Source organism: Mauremys reevesii, linkage group 1 (assembly GCF_016161935.1).
Source record: "Mauremys reevesii isolate NIE-2019 linkage group 1, ASM1616193v1, whole genome shotgun sequence".
In the NCBI taxonomy this organism is placed as follows: Eukaryota; Metazoa; Chordata; order Testudines; family Geoemydidae; genus Mauremys; species Mauremys reevesii.
The window spans coordinates 251685071-251708699 of NC_052623.1; the positions used below are offsets into that span (position 1 = coordinate 251685071).

General features: G+C 45.4%; 1 protein-coding gene across 4 annotated transcripts; it reads right to left on the reverse strand.

Moving 5' to 3' along the window:
- Positions 1-7080: 7080 nt before the first annotated feature.
- On the reverse strand, positions 7081-23422 carry CCDC77 (coiled-coil domain containing 77). 4 transcript variants are annotated; one of them, XM_039495516.1, is made up of 12 exons: positions 23315-23422; positions 22760-22814; positions 20598-20787; positions 18712-18854; positions 16994-17090; positions 15412-15484; positions 14464-14561; positions 12512-12660; positions 11943-12189; positions 10374-10499; positions 10092-10244; positions 7081-8791 (listed from the first exon to the last, which is right to left on the reverse strand). In XM_039495516.1, exons 2-12 carry the CDS (start codon positions 22795-22797, stop codon positions 8645-8647), a joined length of 1461 nt encoding a protein of 486 aa, XP_039351450.1. In that variant the 5' UTR covers positions 22798-22814; positions 23315-23422; the 3' UTR covers positions 7081-8644. The 4 variants fall into 4 exon arrangements, with proteins under 4 accessions (XP_039351450.1, XP_039350639.1, XP_039349058.1 ...); XM_039494705.1 differs by having other exon boundaries at positions 20598-20814; XM_039493124.1 differs by lacking the exon at positions 23315-23422 and adding an exon at positions 23124-23216 and having other exon boundaries at positions 20598-20814.
- Between the last annotated feature and the right edge of the window lie 207 nt (positions 23423-23629).

A 23629-nucleotide genomic window follows, 5' to 3' on the forward strand; every position in this document is an offset into this window, starting at 1 on the left:
CCCCTCCATCCCCACCTACATTCTGTATGATGGTCTCAGTCACATTATGTCTCAACCACATAAACTTGGGGCTTCATCTCAGCTTCCTTAATCAAAATGTCTCAAAGGCAAAAGTGTTTCTCTTAGGCAAAAGCAGCATCTTAAAACACAACTCCTAACCTCCCTTCTTGACTCAGACTTCCTATTCGTTTCCATCATCTATACCACAGTTCACCTGCTCCTTGTACAACTCCTGTATCTGTAATATCTGTTCATTGCCACCCATTACCTTCTAGGCTTCTGTATACTTGACAGTTACATCAGCATAACGACATCTGCCAGGGGTGTGAAAAAACACACCTTGGACTGACATAGCTGTGCCGACATTACCCCCAGTGTAGATGCAGCTGTGTTGACAGAAGAATGCTTCTGTCGATGTAGCTGATGTTGTTCGGGGAAGTGGTGTTCCTTTACTGGCAGAAAACCCCCTTTTGTCGGTGTAGACTATGTCTATGCTATAGGGCTACGCTGGCACAGCTATGACAGTATAGTTCCCTTAGTGTAGGCATACTCCTTCACACCATTGCATCAGCAGTCCCCACTCCCTCCCCATTTGCTGAAAGCTTCATTCATGCTTTTATCTCCTCAGGCCTTGACTATGGAACTCCCCAAGTCCCAGCTGTCCAGACTCCAGAATTAGTGTTGCCAGGTGTCCGGTTTTCGACCAGAACGCCCAGTCGGCAGTGCTAAAGCAGACTAGTCCGTACCTGTCCTGTCACTGTGCTGCACCCTGGAAGTGGCCAGCAGGTCCAGCTCCTAGATGGGGGGCCGAGACTCTGCACGCTGTCCCCGCCTCAAGCACTGGCTCCACGCTCCCATGGTCTGGGAACCACAGCCAATGGGATCTGGGGGGGGGGGCACGGCAGTGTCTGTGGGTGAGAGCAGCGCATGGAACTTCCTAGCCCCCCCGCCTTGGAGCTGGACCTGCTGGCCGCTTCTGGGGCGCAGCATGGAGTCAGGACAAGCAGGGAACCTGCCTTAGCCCCACTGCGCCGCTGACCGGGAGCCGCCAGAGATAAGCCCACACCGCAAGCCCCTGCCCCATCCCTAAGCCCTCCTCCAAACCTGGAGCCCCCTCCTGTACTCAAAACCTCTCATCCTTGGGCCCACCCTAGAGCACACACCCCTAGCCAGAGCCCTCAGCCCTCCTGCACCCCAATCCCCTGCCCTAGCCAAGAGCCCCCTCTCACCCTCTGGCCCCACCCCAGAGCTCATACCCCCTCCTGCACCCAACCCCCTACCTCAACCTGCAGACCCCTCCCACACTCCAAGTCCCTCGGCCCTGCCGCCGAGCCTGGAGCCCCTGCCTGCACCCCAAACCCCTCATCCCCAGAGCCCCCACCCCCAGCCCAGAGCCTATATCACCCTCCCACACCGCAACCCCCTGCCTCAACCCACAGCCCCTTCCCATATTCCAAATCCCTTGGCCCCAGCCCCCAGCCTGAAGGCCCCTCCTGCACCCCAAATCCCTCATCCCCAGCCGCATCCCAGAGCCTGCACCCCCAACCAGAGCCCTCACCCCCTCTCACATCCCACCCCTGCCCCAGCCAGTGAAAGTGAGGGAGGGAGGGGGAATGTAGTGAGCGGGGGGGTGGAGCCATGAGGAAGGGGCGGGGCTAGGGTGTCTGGTTTTGTGCAATTAGAACGGGAGTTCTCAAACTTCATTGCACTGCAACCCCCTTCTGACAACAAAAATTACTACATGACACCAGGAGGGGGGAATGAAGCCTTGGCTCACCCAAGCCCCCAATTAGGGCAGTGGGGGGCCAAAGCCAAAGGACTTCAGATCTGGGCGGGGGAGCCTGTAACGTCCAGGAATGAAGCTGAAGCCTGAGCCCCACAGGTTTCAGCTTTGGCCCTGGGCAGTGGGGCTCAGGCTTTGGCTTCGGCTCCGGGCAATGGGGCTCAGGCTTTGGCCCCAGGTGGTGGGGCGTGGACTTTGGCTTCAGCCCCAGGCTCTAGCAAACCTAATGCCAGCCCTGGCCACCCCATGATAGGGGTCGCCAGGTGTCCTGATTTTATAGGGATAGTAGCGATTTTTGGGTCTTTTTCTTATATAGGCTCCTATTACCCCCCACCCCCCCACCTCCATCCCGATTTTTCACATTTGCTGTCTGGTCACCCTACCCCATGAAAACAGGGTCATGACCCACTTTGGGTTCCCAATCCACAGTTTGAGAACCGCTGGATTAGAAAGTTGGCAACCCTATCCAGAATGTGTGGCATGAAGCTCCGTACCCTTTTTAGATGTACTGACAATAGTTTTAATATCAGCTCCTTCTCCAAACATCTCCACTGGCTCATTCATTTCAAGATCCAGGTGAAAACTACTATCCTTGACTGCAAGGCACTTTGTCTTTTTCTATTCAGGACCTCACAATTGCCTCTCTTTGCATATCTAGAGCCTATCTTCTCTTCATCTCTTCCTACAGTTTGCATTTTCAGTTCCTGCAACCAGAAGCAGATTTTCTGCATCTCTCCACCTCATGGATTCTCCAGCTGAGATTTTTCAAAGCAGTCTAGGGGATTTATAAACACTTTTCATTAATTGTAATGGAAGACATATGTCTGAATCCCTTGAAAAATCTCAACTTCCCTCTCTTTTTTTTTTAAATCTCATATTAAAATACATTTAGTTCCTTGCCTACATTTCCTCCTCTCTCTCTCTTATTTGCCTTATAACTAAATGCTTTACATTTTAAATTACAAAATGTGTTGCACATGCAATATGTTTTCTGTAACTTATATACTATCCAGTTTAATTCTGTAAAGCATGTTGCAGTCATGGGCAGCAGGTATCATAGGCAAAGGGAGGCTTTGCCTCCCCAAACTGCCTAGCGTGGCCCCACCCCCAGGCCAGAGTGCCTCCTGTAGCGACTTGGGGCTGCCAGGGCAGCTGGTGCTGGGCCGCCTGAGCACTGCAACTGGGGGCGCGGCGACCGCACTTCCTGGCCGCCCGGAGCCCTGGGGCTGCGGCTGCTCTGGCCACACTGCCCAGAGGTAGTAGGCGCTGAGGCTGTGGCACACAAGGGCTGGGGCCTCGCCCACCCAGACGTCTCGCGCTGGGGCCACAGTGGGGGTGCTTTGAGTTCCTGCAGGGGAGGGGGAGGCAGAAGGGAAAGGAGGGCCGGGGCCTCGGGCACAAGGGGAGACCCCGGAGGTTAGCCTTCCCAGGAGGCTGGTCACCAGCCACCCATGGTTGCAGTAGTTTTTATGAAAGATGCTACATAAAATAAAACTCTGTAGTATTGTCTCTGTGAAAATGCTGAGCAGGTTGCAATTTGCACATCTACAACTGAAAAATGATGATGTACTGGATAACATATCAGAACCTTGGTACTGTGTGTTATAACCACAGCCTAAGATAGATGTTTACAGTAAAAGCAACAGCATCAGATCTTTAAATCAATATAGCAGAGTTCAGAGAGTCCTGGATAAGTATGGTTGGTGAAATCCAAGCTTGTTCTTTAAATCACACTCATTTCAATCAATGCAGCCCTTGTTGTCTGTGTAGCAAGACACTCACTTGCACTGGTATTGAAGCTCTGTTGTGTAACAAAGCACCCACTTGGATTTCCTTAATAAAACAAACTACTATTATTAATAACTTGTAATGTGTTCCTCGCACCCAAAGCAATAGAGTTCACAAGACATGGTGTTTACTCAGTTTAAGTGGACATCCAATCCCTGTCTAGATGCCCTGAGTATGCAGCCTGACTGCTAGTAGGAGGGGTTCAAAGCAGGCAGTTGTACAACTTAACTGAAGGGGGCAGGGGGCGGCTGTTTGGACACTTCAGTAAAGAGGTCCTTTCTTCAGATAGTTCACTAATCACTGGAGGGATTAACAAAAAGCAACCAAAAAAAAAAGTTGTAAATAATCTGCCTAAGACTCCTTTACCCTCTCAATTGCTCAGCATTTGGTCACTTGTGATGGCACAGTTTCACTAGTTCTTCATTCACCAAGGAACCTCCCAGAGCAGAGAAGGCCTGCACTAATGGGAAACACAAATAAGGAAAATTCACCTTTCCTTTTTTGGTTCAGGCCTTACACTAAAACGGGGCACAAGTGAAAGCCTTACTTGTTTTTATTTTGCAGGTCACTATCATCTCCAACCCCATGTCCCTGCCACCCTTGCTGTAAACTAAATATATGGTGCAGAATCCCAGCTAGTAGGACATCTTAAAGCTGTGTACCGTGGCAACTTGGCTCACATGCTTGGGAATGACTGTTTAGGCTGTGCCATTTTCCAAGGGGAAAACAAGGGTAGAATTACAATTCAGAGTGACTTATGAATATTAGTACAAAATAGTGTCAAACTTTTTTAAGCCAGCTGTCATACAATTTTTCATTTTTAAAAAAAGGCCCTTTGTCAATTAAAAAAATCAACTGAAAAATTTCAACTAACTCTAGTGATTATGCAGTTTTGAATGTGGGAGAACCTGACCTGCATACTGGCCAGGATCCTGATTGAGCAGATCTATGTACTTTACTGTAACAGACCGTATTAAATGCATGTTTGTTATAAGAAGAAATTAGCTGACACCATTACACCATTTCATAATATGCAAAAATCTAACTGTAGAGGAAAGTGAGAAGTTCAGGAGGGGATCTTGGTCCGTCAATTAAAGGCTTTAAAAGTTAAAACTGAACTCAGTCTCACATCCTGTTGAAGTGCCTGCTTGTGTTATCATAGAGTTGTTTATGATTACTGGGTTGGTACATTCCAGCTCCTGAACGCTGGACTGCATGCACAAGGTCCATCTACACTAGCAACATTTGTAAGTGCTTTTCCAAAGCAGTGTTACTAACGGTGTAAGCAGTTGTGTAGACTGGACACAGGTGTTTTTACCTCTGAGTCGTGTAAACTTGCTCTGAGCAGGTTAGCTGAGGTAATGGCTATAGTATGTTGTTGTTAGAGGTGCAACTGCATGATTGCTGAAAAAATCTTACAAATATTCCACTTATAGAAAATTCTGAGTTTAAGGCCAGATGAGACCATTAGATCATCTAGTCTGACCTCCTATGTATCACAGGCCATTACATTCCACCTACGTACCCCTGTATGGAGCCCAATAACTTGTTTGCCTAAAGCATATCTTCCAGAAAAGCGTCCAATCTTGATATGAAGACATCAAGAGAGAGAGAGAATCCCATTTCCCTTGATAGTTTGTTTCAATGGTTGCTCACTCTCATTGATAAAAGATTTGCATCTTATTTAAATTTGTCTGGTTTCAGTTTTCAGCCACTGGTTTCTGTTATGCCTTTCTCTGCTGAAGAGCCCTTTAGTATTTGGTATTGTCTCCCTATTAAGGTACTTACACACTGTCATCAAGTCACTTCTCAATCTTCTTTTGGGTAGCTAAACAGATGAAGATCTTTAGGTCTCGCTGCAAGGCTTTTTCTTGACTCTAGCGATAAAAATTAGTCAGTCATTCTCCAATGTTTTAACATCCCTTTTAAAATATGGATACCAAAATTGTACACAGTATTCTGGTATCGGTCTCACCAATGCTATATACTTCTCTACTCCCTTGTGTATACATTCAAGGATCACATTAGCTCTTTTTGCCACAGGATTGCACTGGGAGCTCATGTTGAGTTGCTTGTGCTAGTCTACTATGACCCCTAAATCCTTTTCAAAGTCTCTGCTCTCCAGGATACAATTCCCCTATTCTGTAGATATGGCCTGCATTCCTTGTTCCTAGGCGTATCTTAATACAGCCAAATGCAAAGTTATACATTTTGCTCAAATGGGCATGTATGACGGCCTTCTCCTTATCATGTACCACTCCACCAGTCTCTGTGGCATCTGCAAATTTTATCAGCAGTGATTTTATATTTGCTTTCAGACCATTGATTAAAATGTTGAATAGCATTGGGCCCAGTACCTTTCCCCAGGAACCCCACCAGAAACACCCCCATTTGATAATGATTCCCCACTAGCTACTACTTTTTGAGATCTGTCAGTGGCACAGTGATCGGTTATTTAGAGTCACTTTTGAGCTTTGGACCCCTGGCATGGTTTGTTTTGGAAACGGACATTGGAAGCAATGCTTTTAAATATACATCACATGGATTTATCAGATGTAAGAAAAACTAAAGTAACACTTTGTGCCTTCTGCCCTTGGAGGTGACCTATGACAGTTTCCAAAATAAAGAAAGGGATTTACAGAGTCAACAGTAGTATAATTTTTGCAGTGGGGAGGGGTTCACGTCCTAGGGACACACTGAAAATAAAGCGGCTTGGGCAGCGCTTGGGTTTTGCTGGATAGATGCCTTGACAGGCACAATAGCAGTACCGGGAGGTTTGCTTTGCAATAAGCACAGGGCCATTGCCATGCTGCTGGGTTTTGCCTTTCACATGACACTCAGTACTGGAAATAGGGAGCTGTGAAGAGAGAAACATTTATTTAAATAACCCGGAATTAAACAACCTGCACCTACTGGCTGTCATGTAAGGAAATGCAAATATCTAACTTGATGAGCAATTCCTTAACTCAGAGGAGCTGAAAAATTGATAGAGCTCAGGAAGCCAAGTGCTAGCTTCTTATGAGCAAAAACTTAAGGTAGATGGAAGCTGCAGCACAAGCAGCTAACATTTCATTACATAGTGCGCTTCAGTAAGGCCGTCAGGAGCCAGATTTTTATATCTTAACTCACAGTGAGAGCATATGAGAACTCCCATTGACTTAAGGGAACTCTTGAGTAGTAAGGTGAGACTATTGGGACCTCCGGCTACAGGAATATGCCCCCACCCACCTGGCTAATTAGCAGGGATTGTCAGAGGCAGCAAGTCTATTACAAAGAGATTGCACCCATGCAAGAGGACCCTTTGCCTCACCTTCCTCTCACACACAATATGAGCCAGGATCCACTTTGGCTACCACCCACCAGCCTGACTGAGAGGTTGGCTATACTTATCCTTCTTGTGGGACTTTCAGCAAGAAGCAGCGCTAGCAGTATATCTGATTGGAACGGGGAGAGGGCCCTGTGTTAGCCACACCCTTCAAAGAGAGAAGAAAGGGAACCACTTGACAAGGAAACTTCCAACTTCATTTTTAATTTTAAAAGTCTGGATTACAAAAATTAAAAAAAAAAAATCACAAAAATTGATTCTTTGTCCAGTAAAAAAATAAATTAATTTAAAAAAATCAGAAGCCCTGGTGAGGTATGCCAGAGATCCCAGAAAGGGATCAGCTTCCTGACATCACATTTGGGAAGAATGGTATAGAGTTACAGCAAGAAACTCCATCAGGGCACTAAGACATCTTTATAAACACGTCTTCTTCCCTTAGTTTGTGCGTAGGAGGTAAGGTGGGGAGTTCAAGTTGCAATATGCTGCATTACAAGTAAAGGACTGTATACCCTGCAAATACAATTAGGCTTTAGACTAGTTACAAACCACTGCTAAGGTCTAGCCTATGCTCCAAACGGAAATCATCTTGTTACCTGGTTTGGGAACGAGGGTAATGCAACCAGAGTTGTATTTATAGTATAGACAAGCTCTTTGGCCTCATCTGCTCTAGCCTTTATGCTCCTTCAAAAGTTTTCCACCATTGTTACTGCCCATTTATATCCAGCAGCAGTCAGAGGTGCCAAGCGCTGCTAGTAGTTTAACCACCGTGTTGTTCAGACTGTAGTGTTAGACAACATTGGCAGTTAAAAAGGCAATGGCTGGTCTATATCAGGACTTCCATCACTGGTGGAGATGAATTGATGGTGCCTACAGTGGGACCTTTTAGTGAAAAAAGTGTTAGAGGGAACACAGCTCTGGAGTGGGGGGGTTAAGAGAAGGTTGTGGAGGTTTGAGATGAAATATCACAAAAGGAGCTTTATAAGGTGAATGTTTCCCTTTCTGGCCTGTCCAGGCTGGCAGAGAATCATGTGAAGAGAAGCAATTTGAAAACACGCTTATGCTGCCCAGGATATATAGGATTTCAGAGTGTTTAGGTAGAATTAAATAGACACTTTCCAGATGTAGTAGGTATCTAGTTTAGAAAATGCAAATTATGTCCTGGGTGCATTAGACATCATCATCATGTTTAGTCTTTGTTTAAAAACTGTTCTCTTAATACAGTTCCCATGACTGTAGAACAGGGCCTTATACAGTCCCTCACTTCTTGAACAGAGTCAGGAGAGAATATTTGAGTCCTGGAGGATTAGTTCCTCTCCATGATTATCAGTTACACATGTAGCTTTTGTTGTGTTCGGCTGCATTCTGGACAGCAGTACATTTTGCCCTGTGCTAATAGTAGGTGAAGGTGCCTAGAGGCTGTAAATATGTCCTATGGAAACACTACAGAAGTTACAAGATGACTTCGATACAGTCTACAAATGATCCCATCTACTAGGAAAGGGCAGTAGAGCAAGGCATGCTAAGATGAAAGGAATCCCCCCCACACACAACCTAGCATTAATTTCTACAAACTATCCAAGCCCCACAGCACACTGATATACCCTTGATTCACAGCAGGTTATGTGTTCTTAAGTTTCTGTCACAGGATGCCGGAAAGCAGATTTATGAACGTTTTTCTTGAGAATGTGACCATCCTAGCCAGCACTGGTCATGTTCCGTGCACCATTGTGCTGGGTGATGCATCTATGTCAGCAAATCCGTAGCTCGTTCTCCAAGCCATAGATTTTTGCCTTCAGGTTTCTTAGCTCCCCTTGAATTTTCCGGGTTCGTCTGTTCCCTTGGCGGACCTCATGCAGAATTGCGAGGTCCTGGTCTGGTCCAATGTTCATGGTCACCTAGAGAGAGAGAGAGAAAAATAAAACCAGAAAGACTTGGTCTATAGTGTATGATCTGGAGAAAGTTATGAAGAGAACAATCCTGTCCAAGGAGATTCATTGTGCCTAGCAAGGGGGAACTACAACCACAGTGTGTCTGAGCTGCCCTGACGTCATACATGGAAAGGAGCCCCAGGATGGATTGTAGATAATGTAGGTGTCTTGTTAGTACCATGTGGGTGTGTCCTGCAAGTGCAGTGGAAGAGGGATCTCTAAAGTGTAACCAGAAATGTATCAGTAAATGGTCAGTTGTTTAAGAAATCATTTCCAGTATGATTTAAAAGGACTCATTAAAATGTGACAAATTATATATTTCTTATTACCCAGCTTTTTTGTACTTAAGTCTCAATTGTAGTCTCAGGAGACATCCTCTACAGGTGGTAGTGAGGATCATATCTTGCCTTGGCAGAAGACTGCATTTGGTTATCAAATAGTTCTTTTTGACCTAGAATAACTAGAATGATTTAGGATCATGGTTGTTATTTCTCACTTGTATGTTGTATTTTACTCATGCACCCCCTTCTGGTCAAGTATGTAATAAGAACAGGACAATACAATTAGGCTGAAATAATTAACTAGGTATTGACATGGATTTGATTAACCATTTCCTTTTCTTTTCTTAAATTCTGCAAGTTAACCATTCCTTGTGGTACCATGTGAATAACCCTTCTTATGCAGGATAGTCCAGAAATCATTATATTCTATACACGACCACTTGAACTTACTTCTGCACTTTGAGCCTTAATTCTTTGCGCCAAGTACTCAGGTCTGCTCACACTGAAGTTGATGACAAAGCTCTCATTGACTTCACTGAGAGCAGAATCAGTATCTAGAACCATCAGGAGAAAAGCCAAACAGGGTCTGCAACACTCCATACAGAATATACTTCTGCAGTTAATACTTGCCTCACAGTGGTGTTGGAAGAATCAGATTTTGTAAAGTGCTTGGAGACATCAGATGAAAAGCGTTAAAGAAGTAGCATAACTCGGTGCCCTAACTACATCCACTGTATAATCACACCAATCCCTAGTAATCTGGATGCCTAATCAATTAACAGCTATGAGTATTTTTCTCTTCACAATATACATATAACCTGTAACTTTCCATAACACTTGAAGGTACCATATGTTACAAGTATCTAAAGGCCCAAGTGAGGAAACACAGGAATTTCCAATAACTTAGGCTCCAAGGATCCGAATATTCAACCCTCCCACAAGCCAATTCCATCTCAGCCCTTGCCCCAAAGATGATCAATTATTACCTTGAAGAGCTGTTTCTCTATGTCCTTCAACCTCTGTCGAAGTTGCTTGATGTCATTCTTGAAGCCCTCCACCTCCATGCTACGCCGTTTCTCCAGGGCCTCATATCGTTGGGTCATTAGCTGCAAACGCTTCCCCATCTTCTCTGAGCGCTCCTGGGGATAGGAAAGCACAATAGAATTTGTAGGGAAGGGCACCATCAACAACACAAATATGGAGAAGGGGAAATCAGACAACCCCAAGAGGCTGCAAACCCGTCCTGCAGCAGCAGACAGAGGAGTTACCTTGAAAAGCTCTCGGCCAACATCTCCTTCTTCACGAATTCTAGCCAGCTCACCCTCCAGAGCAACACACTGCTCTCGGTACATATCTGCCAACCGGTGTGCCTGTGTTAGCTGCTCCTGTAAGGACTGGAGCCCAAGAGAAATAATTAGGATTAACAGATGCTGGAGGCAGGTAGCCAGTACTCACAGCACCTCCCTCCCTAAAGAACAAAGGTGGGACGCAAGGCAATTGTCACAGCTCTGTGAGTGCTCTTTGGTGGAGATATGGCAGAAAATAACCAAATGAGTAGCCCTAGAAATTGGAGTTGGTGCAGGTAGCCAGACAAGAAAGATTAGAGATCTAAGTATGCAAAAACTCCTTCAAATTACAGGAGCAACTCTGTTCAGATGAGACATTAAAGTACAAAACAAGCCTGGTTCTATCCACCATGTAGTCATTAGAACCCACAACATTTTTTTTAAAAAATAGCAAGAGTTGGTCCCACTGTCCTCAGTCAAAAATTCCCCATCTCACATCTGTTTGGTTGCTGCTCTCCATCTCAGAGGTGGCTGCATTTCAGTGGTGGATAAAGCAATTACTTTAGGTATATACCAGGGGTCGGCAACCTTTCAGAAAGTGGTGTGCCGAGTCTTCATTTATTCACTCTAATTTAAGGTTTCGCGTGCCAGTAATACATTTTAACATTTTTAGAAGGTCTCTTTCTATATATCTATAATATATAACTAAACTATTGTTGTATGTAAAGTAAATATGTTTTTAAAAATGTTTACGAAGCTTCTTTTAAAATTAAATTAAAATGCAGAGCCTCCCACAACCGGTGGCCAAGACCCAGGCAGTGTGAGTGCCACTGAAAATCAGCTTGCGTGCTGCCTTCGGCACGCGTGCCATAGGTTGCCTACCCCTGGTATATACTGTGGTTAGTAAACTATTATGGGTACATGTACTATGAGGGCAGTACAAGTTCCCATGGTTCTCCGTGCAAGTACATTAGTTGATGAAGAAAAAAAACAAAACAGACTGCTGGATGGGAGCAGCAAAATTGTGAGCAATGTTATTCCCAAAAAAGCAGTGTTCTCACAATAGCAGGCACAACACAGAGTGTGTTCTTCCTGCCAGCAGTCAACAGAATTTATTCCAAAGGATGGTTGCCCATTTCATGTTTGGAAATACCTAGTCCTAATAAAGAGCTTGAGAGCTGTGCAACGATATGCCACTTGGCAGGTGGAACAAGCTGAGGAGCTACATGCTTGTTTTGGGTGCGGAAGGAGAGGGGGATATTAGTCTTGTGAGACAAAATCCCTGGAGCGCCATTATAAACTAACAAGAGTTCTAGCTACACAGCATTTTATCTTTAAAGTCAATAAGCAACAACATCCCCTGTAAAGCGAATCTTTCTATGCCTCAGACAGCATAACAAATGTATTTATTTAGAATTCATGGAGAATTCCCTCTCTAAAACAGGGAACACCAGTTTCTCAGTAAAGCACCATCGTGAGATCCAATTCTAGACTCTCTCAAACCTTCATCCATAAACAGGTGGATTTCTTTTCCAAGGGAACAGCAATTACCTTGAGTTCTCCACTCTGTGCTTTCCAAATTTCACTCTCTGCTTGAGAAATTGGCTTGATGTCTCTCTCCTTCTTCTTCTCTCTCTCTGGCTCCCTGCTGATGATAAGCTGATCCCTGCTTACATCAAGCTTCCTCAACAGACAGTCCTTCTCTGCCATCCATGATTTCTCATTGGCTCGTGCATCGAACTTCAGCTGAAGGAAGTCACGCGTACTCTCATACAGCAGGTTTTGAGTCTGATGGAGCCTGAAGACAGGTATTGCACTAAAGTAATAATATCACTGCCTTCCCCAATTCCCTTCATCATTCACCTGTATTCTCACTGGGAGTTGGGGTGGGCATGGGATGAGAGAGGCCAGGAGCTTCCCTCGCATATTTTCAAGGGCCAAGTTCTCCAGGGATGAAAAAGGATTTTTAGTTTGTAATTTATTCAATCAATCTCCAATTACATACCAAGCAACTGACCAAATACTCTGCTTTTCTGCCTATTAGGTTGCAAACCTGTAGGTGATTTTTATATTCTGCGTTTCCTGCCATGATTAAACCAGAACCATTCTCTTGCACTCACTTATCTGTTAGGGTTTTGATCCTGTCCTGGTCCCTCTGATGCTGGACCTGCACTTCTTCTATGTGAATCCGCCTGTCCGCTAGCAGTGCATCAAGCTGCTCTTTGGATAACCGGGTCTGCTCTTCCATCTGAGCCTGCAGGGCCTCCACCTGGATTGGCCCACAGGGAAGGCATAGAGTGAGATCCTACACCAGGCATGCTGCCCTGTTTAAATTCCAGGTTAGGCACACAGTGAGAAAACACCCCCTGCCCTGTAATGCTTTATTATATAGGTCTAATTTCTCTGCAGGCCTTGAAGTTAGTAGTAAGCTGCTTTGGCGCTCTAGAAGTTTCCTGTAACAGATTTCCCTACCTGTTGTGAGAGACACTTTACAGAAGGTGGGTCAGATTCTTCATTCATTTCCTGCATTGGGCACAGGAAGGAAAGTGGAGGGGCAGATGAATTCCAAGTCCCTTTTGTGCATCACTAATTCTGGCCACTGTTGTAATTTAGAGCAGCCCTAGGGCTCTCATCACCCAAATGCTATTCTTGTTTCTTGCCAACCTTACCCCCCTTGTAAGTCCACTGCAGAGAGAGCTAAATAGATTGGGAGTAAGTGGGAGGCACTGCCAAGGTAGCATAGAGGGGAGACGGGCATGCCCAATGTAGGGATAGAGGGGATAGGCAAGCAGCATGTTTGGCTGTCGTATAAACCCATGTGTGACATTGTATGGAATATGTGGAACACCATATGTGGGCACCAATATTATAAATTGCAAGGAATCTGATCAGATATGTTGTGTGAGGTATCTACAAAAATGTTACAATTTGCCAAGCATGATAATCTGGTTTTTTTGTATCACCTCTGTATTATGAGTTATAGATATGTATGGTATATCTGTATTTTAAACTGGTGCTATGCATCTGGGTGACACCCCCAGACAGATTGGCATCAGCACCACCTAGCCTGCTTGATGGCCCATCAAGGGACATCAGCTGTACAATAAACCAATTAAAAGATCAGGGACCACACCTGATGAGTCAGCAAGCCATGTATGGGTATGCCTATGGTCAGAGAACTCTAAGGTTTTTCCATGTGCTGTGAAGCCTGTGTTTGGAACACAGGAAGTGCAAGCCTTACGGCAAAAGAATACAAAAGGCAGCTGCATCTTCTCCATTTTGCCTTCAATCCTGCTTCCTACCTCTGGAGTAACTTTTCTATAACTGAAGCTCTGAACAAAGGACTGAATGACCCATCCAAGCTGTGGATGTGTTCCAGAGTGCCTTTCAAGCCAGCAAACTCACCAACACTGCTAAGAACCTGATACAACATGGACTTTGTAGTCTGATGTATGTACCAAATTGCTTTACCATTTAACAACTCTCATCTTGTTCTCTTTTATAATAAATGTTTAGTTTTAGACACTAAAGGATTCTCTGGCAGTGTGGTATTTTGGGTAAGAGCCAAACCTATACTGACCTAGTAAGGTGACAGGTTTCGGTGGTAGCCGTGTTAGTCTGTATCAGCGCAAAAAAAAAAAAAAAAAAAAAAAAAAAAGAGAGGAGTCCTTGTGGTGTATCTAAGGTGCCACAAGGACTCCTCATTTTGGGGTTTTTTTTTACCTAGTAAGGTGGCTGTCACTTTGGGTAAGAAGAACATTTTGTATATGTGAGCAGAGTTTTAAAATAACTCCTCACTGTATTGGACCGAGGTGCTGACTGGGAGCCAGAGAACTGGAATGCAGTAAGAGGGCTGTGTGATTCCTCCCCCCTTGATAACTAATGTGGGGGATCAGAAGCACAGTTTGTGACTGGTTGGTGAGTGTTAGCCACCAGTCTATGGGAGAATCTGCTCTCCCTTTTGCAGCGTGCCCTGACCTTGCCATTTCCAGTGAAGGCACCCCTGTGTCACCACGGGTCACACCATGCACAAGCAGAAGTTGCATCTGTTGATCAGTAAATGCTCTTTTACCTGCAGTAAGAGTGTTTGATTGTCTCTGTGATATCTCTCAGGACTTTCTGGTTTCTCTCCTTTTGCTACTGGCTTTGATGTGCTTCTTTTAGTGTTGGCTGCAAAGAACAAGATTAATTGAGATTTAAAAGCAGCAAAGAGTCTTGTGGCACCTTATAGTCCTATAAGGTGCCACAAGACTCTTTGCTGCTTTTACAGATCCAGACTAACACGGCTACCCCTCTGATACTTGAGATTTAAAAGTTTATTAGAAAATGTTTAAAAATAGATGATACAGAGAGTTTGAAACGTCAGTTATTGGTCATCGGGGGTAACATACAGAGTATAGGGGGATGCTAATATTTTGGTATTGGACAGCACATAACATATACAGTCTGCAGTGTCCCCAATGGGGGGGTATACGGTGGGTGAGATCAAGATACAGTCAGCAAGCAGTGAGGGTACATCACTCATACAAAAAAGTTACAGACAGTCATGGGTATAAATAAGCGGGCCGGGTAATGTGGATAGGATGATCCTCACATGGTGGAGTTCAGTTCGGTTTGGTGGGTACAGGGCTCAGGGGATAAAGTCCAGCAGGGGAGGTTTACAGGTCTCTTCCCCCTTGTGGGTGCACAAAGTCACGCTGGCTCACTCCTGGTATTGGCGGTGGCTGGTGATGTGCTCTGTACCTACTCTACTCCTTTCTCCTAGCCTATGTGTGAGACTTTGCCCAGCAGGGAATATTGTAGGTGTGCTGGCTGGCCTGAAGGAAAAGGAAAGGAAGAGCTTGCAGCTACTGCACCACAGCATCTTCTGGCAGGAGTCACTGCAGAAAACATTCTAGCACTGGCTTTGGGGAGCTCATGGAGACTGCATGCTTTTTACACATCCAGCACTATCGTGATATTTAGCCACCCTCCAAGTACTTGTCTTCTTGGCTGGTATGGAAAGTCACTTTTGGGGTACCTGTTCTGGAAGTGTAAGTATCGCTCCGTTCATGTGGATCCCTGGATTTGATTGGTTTTTGAGGAATGGTGACCTAGAGGAGCAAAAACAGATTTGTTACCTGAACGTCCTGCATTCTGTTCTCTGAGCCCAGTCATCAAGAATGAACACTAGAGTGTGTGGAAAAAGACTTAAAAGTGCAGCATGCCCATCGGTGCAGCAGGAGCAAGGTAAAGACATTTGCAAAAGAAATACCAGCATTGAGAGCAGATGCCCGCTATGATGGGGTGCTTGAATGTTACATTTTCCACCTCTTACACCACTGTATAGTTCTCAGTGATTGGGGACTGGTGACTTCAATGGGAACAGGATTAGGCCTTTAGCAGAAGATCCAGCATTCAGATGTGGGAGGGAAAGGAGGAGCAACAATGTGCTTTCTTCTCCACTTACCCTCTTGCCAGCTGGTGCACTGAGAAACATTTATACAACAAATCTACGTATACCCATCCACTTAAACCCAAGAAGAAATCAAAGGCAAGAACTAACTGCTTGGTGCAGCTATTGATCCTGATCCAACTTGTGTGCTGAGATCCACTCAATGCAAGAAGAAAAAGCGGCCATCAGGGAGCTGATACAGTTCCCTTGTTCTCATGGCACTTCTGCAATGGCTCCAGCTCCAGTGTTTACACCAGCTGGCCACAATCCCCAAGACACAGTATGCCAGTAAGGAATTAGCTCTGGACATGTCCTTTCCCCACTCCCTCTGCCAGGGCCAGTTAAACTATCTGAACCAACTGAGAGCTCCCGCATACCAAAGAAAATTCAGGGCTGCTTTCAGGGACTTTTGCACAGCCTGAGCAGTGCAGAGAGCAGCAAGCAACCTTTTAAAGCTTTTTTTTTTTTTTTTAAGCAGATTACACAACCGGGAGCCAATCACGCTCTCCGGCGAAAAATTAAAACAAACACAAACAAAAAAAGCAGAAGCCCAGCCCTCATGGGCAAGCCCCAAAACAAGCAACACAACACACTACTTAAAGAAATGAATAGGCAATTACATACACAAAAGAAGTCTATATAGGCTTGCTGGGCACCACTTGGCAGCCTGCAGGAGGGACTAGACAACAGCAGAGAATGTGGCCCATTATTTCAAGTCTCACACTGCCCCTCCCTTCATGCCCTGAATCACAGTCGTGACCTTTCTGGTCAAACAGGATTTGTGTATGGGACTTCAGATCCATAAACACACTGCTGCTGAGAGTCACCACTCTTGAAACCTGTCACACTTGCTCTCCTGGAGGACAACACACTTCCTTTGCAGCTTTCCTGCACAGGAAATGAAACCCTGATTTCCCAGCACTAACTACCAAAACAGAGGGAAGGCCTCACTCTTTGTCTCGAGTCCTATCACTAGCTTATTACAGTACATATCAGACCAACACAAAGCCAGCTGAATTCAAACATCCATGTTTTCTGGCAACACTCTCCATAGTTCTGTTTTGTCTCTTTGGCTCCTCAGTGGCAACACACTGTGTAAAGCTTCTAGGGGCTGAACCCAAAGCAAAGTCTGCCAGAGAAACAGGCTATTCCCAATGAATAGTCTTACCTTGTGTGGAGGCTCCTTATGAAAATAAGTAATTTCTCCTGTGTCTGTTCCCACCAAAGCCAAGAGATGCTGAATCTTTTTTCTGTCTTCCAGCTCCCTGGAATTCATGGAGAAGCATCAGCACATTTCTATTCCAAAATGCATCAAGCCTGTACTCTCTCTAGAGGTTGTTACTGTAGTTAAAGGAGCAGCTCTAACCTGTTCTTCACATTGTCACAGCCCATGAGACAATGTTGTCCTTAAGCCAGACTGCTAGAGATCCTGTTAACACTGAAGATGCATGCAGGGGCGCCTCCAGGCCCCAGCATGCCAAGCGCGTGCTTGGGGCGGCAAGCCGCGGGGGGCACTCTGCCGGTTGGGCGGCAGGCGGCTCCGGTGGACCTCCCGCAGGCGTGCCTGCGGAGGGTCCGCTGGTCCCGCGGCTTCGGTGGAGCATCCGCAGGCACGCCTGCAGGAGGTCCACCGGAGCTGTGGGACCGGCGACCGGCAGAGCGCCCCCTGCAGCATGCCGCCGTGCTTGGGGAGGCAAAATGGCTAGAGCTGCCCCTGGATGCATGGGAGAAGTTTCCATTTCTGCTGGTGCAGTGAGGAATTCCCCTTTTAGTACAGCCTGATAGTGATACATGAGCTTATACAGGGAAGGCAGATGCTGAAAGGACAGGGTCTGTGAATTTATTAATAAAAGCTCATAGTCCAGGGGGAATATGACCTAGTTAGGATGATTTCAATCCTGTAGATGTTCTACTTTTCAGAAGACTGAGAACCTTGTTTGCCTTAGAAGCCCATGTATTCCACCACAATCTGGAATGTGATGGATATACAGGGTTTTAGGCACCCCTTTGAGGGTACACAAGAACACTACCCACCACACATAAAAGGAGACCCCATCAAGCCAACCAAAAATCGCTGAGATTAATTCTCAGCCAGAGTTCAGAAGCATCTTAGGGAGATGTGCTACTGAGAGCTAATTTGGTGCAGCTGCGCCTATTCAGGCTCATTACTTTAAGAAAGACAAACAGTGACCAGAAGACAAAACAGGTAGCTCTGGGGAAAACAGAGGAGTTACCCTCTTTGGTCTGTTTTCTATGAGTTTCCTGCTTCTAAAACTGCAGAGAGGAAATGCAGCTAAAGAATTATGCCAAGCTCATGTCAAGTTGAGTTAAACCAGAACTTCCAAGCTGACGTAGGTGATTTTGTGATCGAACCTGACCCTTTGGTAAACTTTTGCTCTTTGTTATACCCCAGCCCTGTTTTGTGGGCCTATATTCTGCAGCAAGATCCTTGGATCATCGGTTTCTCTGGTACAGCAGACTAGGAGTCCTGCAGCACAGTCATCTCACTTTTTTTAAAAAAGGAAGTTTGGAATAATTGAATAATGGTCAGTACAGTAGATCTGCATAGAAGGGAGAAGCAACACTAGCATTTCTTTTGTCCAGTTCAGCATTTGGGAAGATTGCATAGGGCCTGATCCTCAGAAGCGTGCAACTTCCACTGACTTTAGACCCATAGTGAGATTAATAACAGCTTGTATTACAGTGCCTAAGTGCTCCAGTTACAGAGTAGGACACTGCAATGTGCTGTACAGACACAGAATAAAAAGCTTTCAAGATGGCTCTACTAATTCATATGGCTTCCAGAAACACTACCTGCCCATGAGAAACAGCTAAGAAAACTCTTCCCCCTACCATCTCCATCCCTATCCCCTCCCAGCTCCGCACCTGATTTTCAGCCGGTCATTCTCAGCATAGAGGCGCAGCACATGTTCCCTCTCCTGGAAGAGGTAAACTTGCATGTCACTCAAAGCCTTCTGTAACTCTGCAATCTCCTGTTCCCGTTGACGCATTTCCCACTGTAGTTTGTGCTATGGAGAGAAAACAGGGCACGTGAAATGATACTGAGCATCTGACAACAGAGACAAAGAGCATCTTTTGCCTCAGATGACCCTAGTCTGCATCTAAAACTAGCAGCTGTTAGTGTGTCAAATGACTAGGATTGGCAGAATTTGCTTTTTTTTTTTTATAATTGATTAATACTACTGAATTTTATTTTTATCAATTTAAGTTTTCACGGTTGCGGAAAATTATGTTTTAAAGCATTTTTTTCAATATTTATCACTTAAATTTTCACAGTTGTGGGAGCTTATGGGGATGGGGTAGGTCAGACAATTTGATGACAGTAGACATTGAGATTCAAAATATTAAAGCTTTATAACCATTAAAACATTAATTATCGTATGTCAAAACATACAAAGTAAACAGACTTAAATCAAACTCTAACAAGTTCTCAAGTGGCATTTTTCTTACTTTGCCTGTCCGTAAATTTTGATCATTGATGGAAATACCTTTTTCATTGGTTTGTGTGTGTACCCTGAAATAGATTTCTCAATATTTACTGATAAAAACCCAATTCTTCCAAGCTCACAAATGACTGTCTTAAATTGGACCACCAAACTTTAACCAGCAGAGGGCAGTATTGGCAGCTTGTCTGGAGAAGACTTTTCAACAGTGAGCAACTCCCACCATGCAATCCTCTTCCTTGATCCAAGTGATCACAAACTATTAAACATGATGGAGCAACCTACCCTACATGTTATTCTCAAAAACCTCCCCTGGGTTAAGGTTGGGGTACTGCAGGCTTTAATAATAAGCATTCTGACCAATTACAAAATTGTCTCAGCGATCATGGTTTTCATGGGGGAGAAGTAACTAATTCATCAGAAGAGCATTCCTGTAGGAAAGGGACTTGGGAGATCTGCAATGTTTGGCGCCTTTCCCCACTTTGACCCAGATGTGCAGCTGAGATATTTCCTACATCTCCTGAGGGTTCTCAATCTGTTTCAGAGCTGGCTGATTCACGAGCAGCTCAGTGCATAATGTTTTAAAAGGTGGTCTCTCCTCACTCCTCTGCCAGCTACCTCCTCAGTAGAAAAAGTGCCAATTTTACAGGATACAGCTACACAACCACCCTGTGACTGATGTAGTGAGGCATTAGGAGATCATCCTGCTTGTTAGAAGAGGCTCCATTTTGTAGGATAGTTTTTACTTAGATTATAAGCTCTTTGGGCCAGAAACCACTTTTATTGTGTTTGTACAGCACCTAACACAATGAGGTCATGGTCCATGACTGGGGCTTCTAGGTGCTACTGCAATATAAATAAAGTCTGTCCCAATAAAATGCTCATTAATTTTGGCCAAATTACCATTCACTCTTCACAGGTCCACTGTGGAGTGCAGGGCAAAGAAAAAGGGTAGTGCAACAGACCAGGTGAACATCTAACCCAGTGTTCAAAGGTTAAGAAAAGCCCAAACAGTGTAAAGGCTTCCCAAAAGGAGAGCCCAATAAACTAAAACAAAAGGACTTATCTCAGTCAGCATTTTTCCTCCACTGGCTCCTAAATTGGGAGGCCAGATGGCAAAAATTCACTCACTTCTAGTAGCTCAATACATAGTGATTCCCCTTCAGCTCAGTCCTGCCACATTCCCCAGCAATTCCCTTCATGAATTATGTCAGCTATGTTAAGTCTTCAACTAAAGGAGGGTATTAAACCTTTCTCTGACAACCAATGGTGTGTATATATATAGTCCATCACCAGTAAGCTATTTACCTGCTCATCATACGATCCTTTGTATCTCTCTAGCCTTTTCAAAAGGTCCTCGTGTTCTTCATCAAACTCAGCGATCTTCTTGCGATAATATTCCAGCAGCTCCCGGGAGGGACGGAGGAAGGCCAGGCGCTCACTGATGGAAGGGAGAGGAGTAGAATCCCCCTGACTTGGAGCTGGAGAATTGGTATATCTGGAGGAGACACGGGGGGCTGCCAGTCTGGACAGAATGGTGGAACACACACACAAACACACACACAAAAATAGGTTTCAGAGTGGTAGCAGTGTTAGTCTGTATCAGCAAAAACAATGAGTCCTTCTGGCACCTTAGAGACTAGGGTTTTAGCCCACAAAAGCATATGCCCAAATAAATTTGTTAAAATTGGTCCAATAGAAGATATTACCTCACCCACCTTGTCTCTTTAGTGTGGAACTGTTTGCCCACCCAAGTGTGATGGGAAGGGGGGTACCTATTGGAGGAAAAGGGTGGGTGGTGGTTTTTGTGGGAGAAGGGTCAAGGGGAATGGGACAAGGTTGATGGGGAGAGGGAATCTGAGAAAAAGTAGGGGCAGAGAAAGAATAAGGGTTACTGGGGATAGTAAAAAAGTCTTCTGCTAGACATAAACACACAAAAACCAGACACTAGATAGAGGATATACACACAGAGGAAAAAGATGTGAGGTACCAGTAAGCCAGGTCAGTCTACGGAAAGATGTCAGAGATGACAGTATCAGAGCACTGAAGTGAAGGAGGAGGAGGGAGAGAAGAAAACTCCATTCAATCAGAAAAGATGTCTGACTGCTGAGTCTAATGTACATTCTCAGGGTCCTACTGGATTATCTCTGCTCCTTGATGCAACAGCAGCTAGAAATGGCTTTACAAGTTCTGGTTCAACAGGAGACTGCACCCTTTCTTTTAAGCTGCACAGAAATCAAACTCTCACACTCTGACAGCGAGGGACAGAGAGAAACTTTTAAATGTGTGTATTTGGCACCTAAATAGGATATTTAGGGATACACTAACATCACATATATATGTCGGCATGCAAAATCCACATGCAATTGTGATTCTAAATTTTGACACAAAAACTGAGCTTTGTGAATCATTAATTTGTAAATTTGGAATGTGTTTGAGCAAGTGCAAGTGTAGATGTGCATCTGTACACAGAGCTCGGGCTTTGCTCTGAAAACTTGGCCCTTAGTAGCCATGTTGAGTAGACTGCCTGGGTTTTCAGATGTCAACTCTAAAAGGACTAAGAATAAGGGTACGTCCACACTACCCACCGGATCGGCGGGTAGCGATCGATCAATCGGGGATCGATTTGGAGATGCGATAAATCGATCCCCAAATTCGCTCCCCGTCGACTCGGGAACTCCATCAGGGCGAGAGGCAGAAGCGGAGTCAACAGGGGAGCCGCGGCCGTTGATCCTGCGACGTGAGGACGGGAGATAAGTCAATCTAAGATATGTCTACTTCAGCTACGCTATTCTTGTAGCTGAAGTTGTGTATCTTAGATCGATCCCCCCCAGTGTAGACCAGGCCTAAGAAAGCAGCTTAAGTAAGTAATTATTTGCTAAACAAATCCATTGCCAGAACCTGGCTGGACACTTAGACCTCAAGAGCCAGCCAGATGCCTCATGAATGCATGAGATCAAAGTGATGTTCACAATAGTGTCACTATCTAGAGACCTGTTATCAATATTGCTGCTCACATCAGGTTTTTGATATATTAGAAACCTGAGGAATTCAAGACCTTTAATCTCCAGACATCTTAGGTGAGTGCTGAAGATACATTAATACAACCATTTTGTATAGCAGCTTTCACACCAACTGTATGTGAAATTGCTTTAGAGTTAAATAATAGTTATAGACACAATAGCACAGGGAGAAAATAAATATAATTATGAGTAAAAAAATGGTTTTAAATTATTTGACTTCGAGTACTGTTGAGGAGTTGCAGAGGAGAAGACTCTCACAGCAACAGTGATAACACTATGGGATAAAAGAGATTGGATGCTGGCGTTAGACCAGTGTAATGAGTGGAAAAGGAAGATTGGAGCTATGCAATATGACAGAGGTTAGAGCAAGTCCCAGGAGAGCAATTTAAAAGCTAAATGAATGGGGAGGCAGAGGAGCTGTTTGAGGACAGCAGCACTCACACTCACCTTTTGGAGGTGGGGGACATTCCTGGAGAGGAATCCATGGTGTTCACTCCACCACCTACAGAAATGACAACAATGTACATTCTAGGAGCAGAGAGCATATGGCCAGCTAGGCCGGAAAAACATATTAACACCTCTCTAGTGACGGGTATGGAATCGGGGTCCCTGGTAAAACAATGACTAAGACTGTGCCAAACATGCCCAGTGATGTTCAAAAACCACTGACGGGGCAGGATTTTTGCAGTTCCTTCTCAATTGCATGAAGCTGGTCCCTAGATTCCTGGGTGGGAGAAACCCAAACACCTGTGAAACACTTAGGATTTTCACTCAAAAAACCCCCATCCCTATAGCTATTGAGAGCAAACACCTTGCACTTTCCAGAGTTCTGAATGTCCCTGTATTTCAAATTGCCCCATGCTGCCCGGCCAGCCGGTCCCTGCCCCGCGCCCCCAGCAGCGCCCAGCCAGCCGGTCCCTGCCCCGCGCCCCCAGCAGCCCCCAGCCAGCCGGTCCCTGCCCCGCGCCCCCAGCAGCCCGGACGAGCCCCCGCTTCCCCCACCCTTTGCCGCCTCCCAGCAACGATCCCGGAGCGGCGCCCCCGCCTCCCGGAGCGCGAACCCAAGCGCCAGCGGCTGCTCAACGGAAACGAGCCCAACCAAACAGCGCGGCAGCGGCAGCCAACCACACGCCGCTGCCGCGTTCCGCGCCGCGCGGCGGGGCCAGCTCTGCGCAAGGCCCTCTGGGAAGCGTAGTTCTCAGCGCCCTCCGCGGGTGTGCGCGGGAGGCCGGTCCCCGCGAGGCAGAACTGGGCGCTGTGTGTGTGTACTTAGGCATCAGAGGTTGGGGCTGCGTGCGGACCTTATCTCTATTTTCT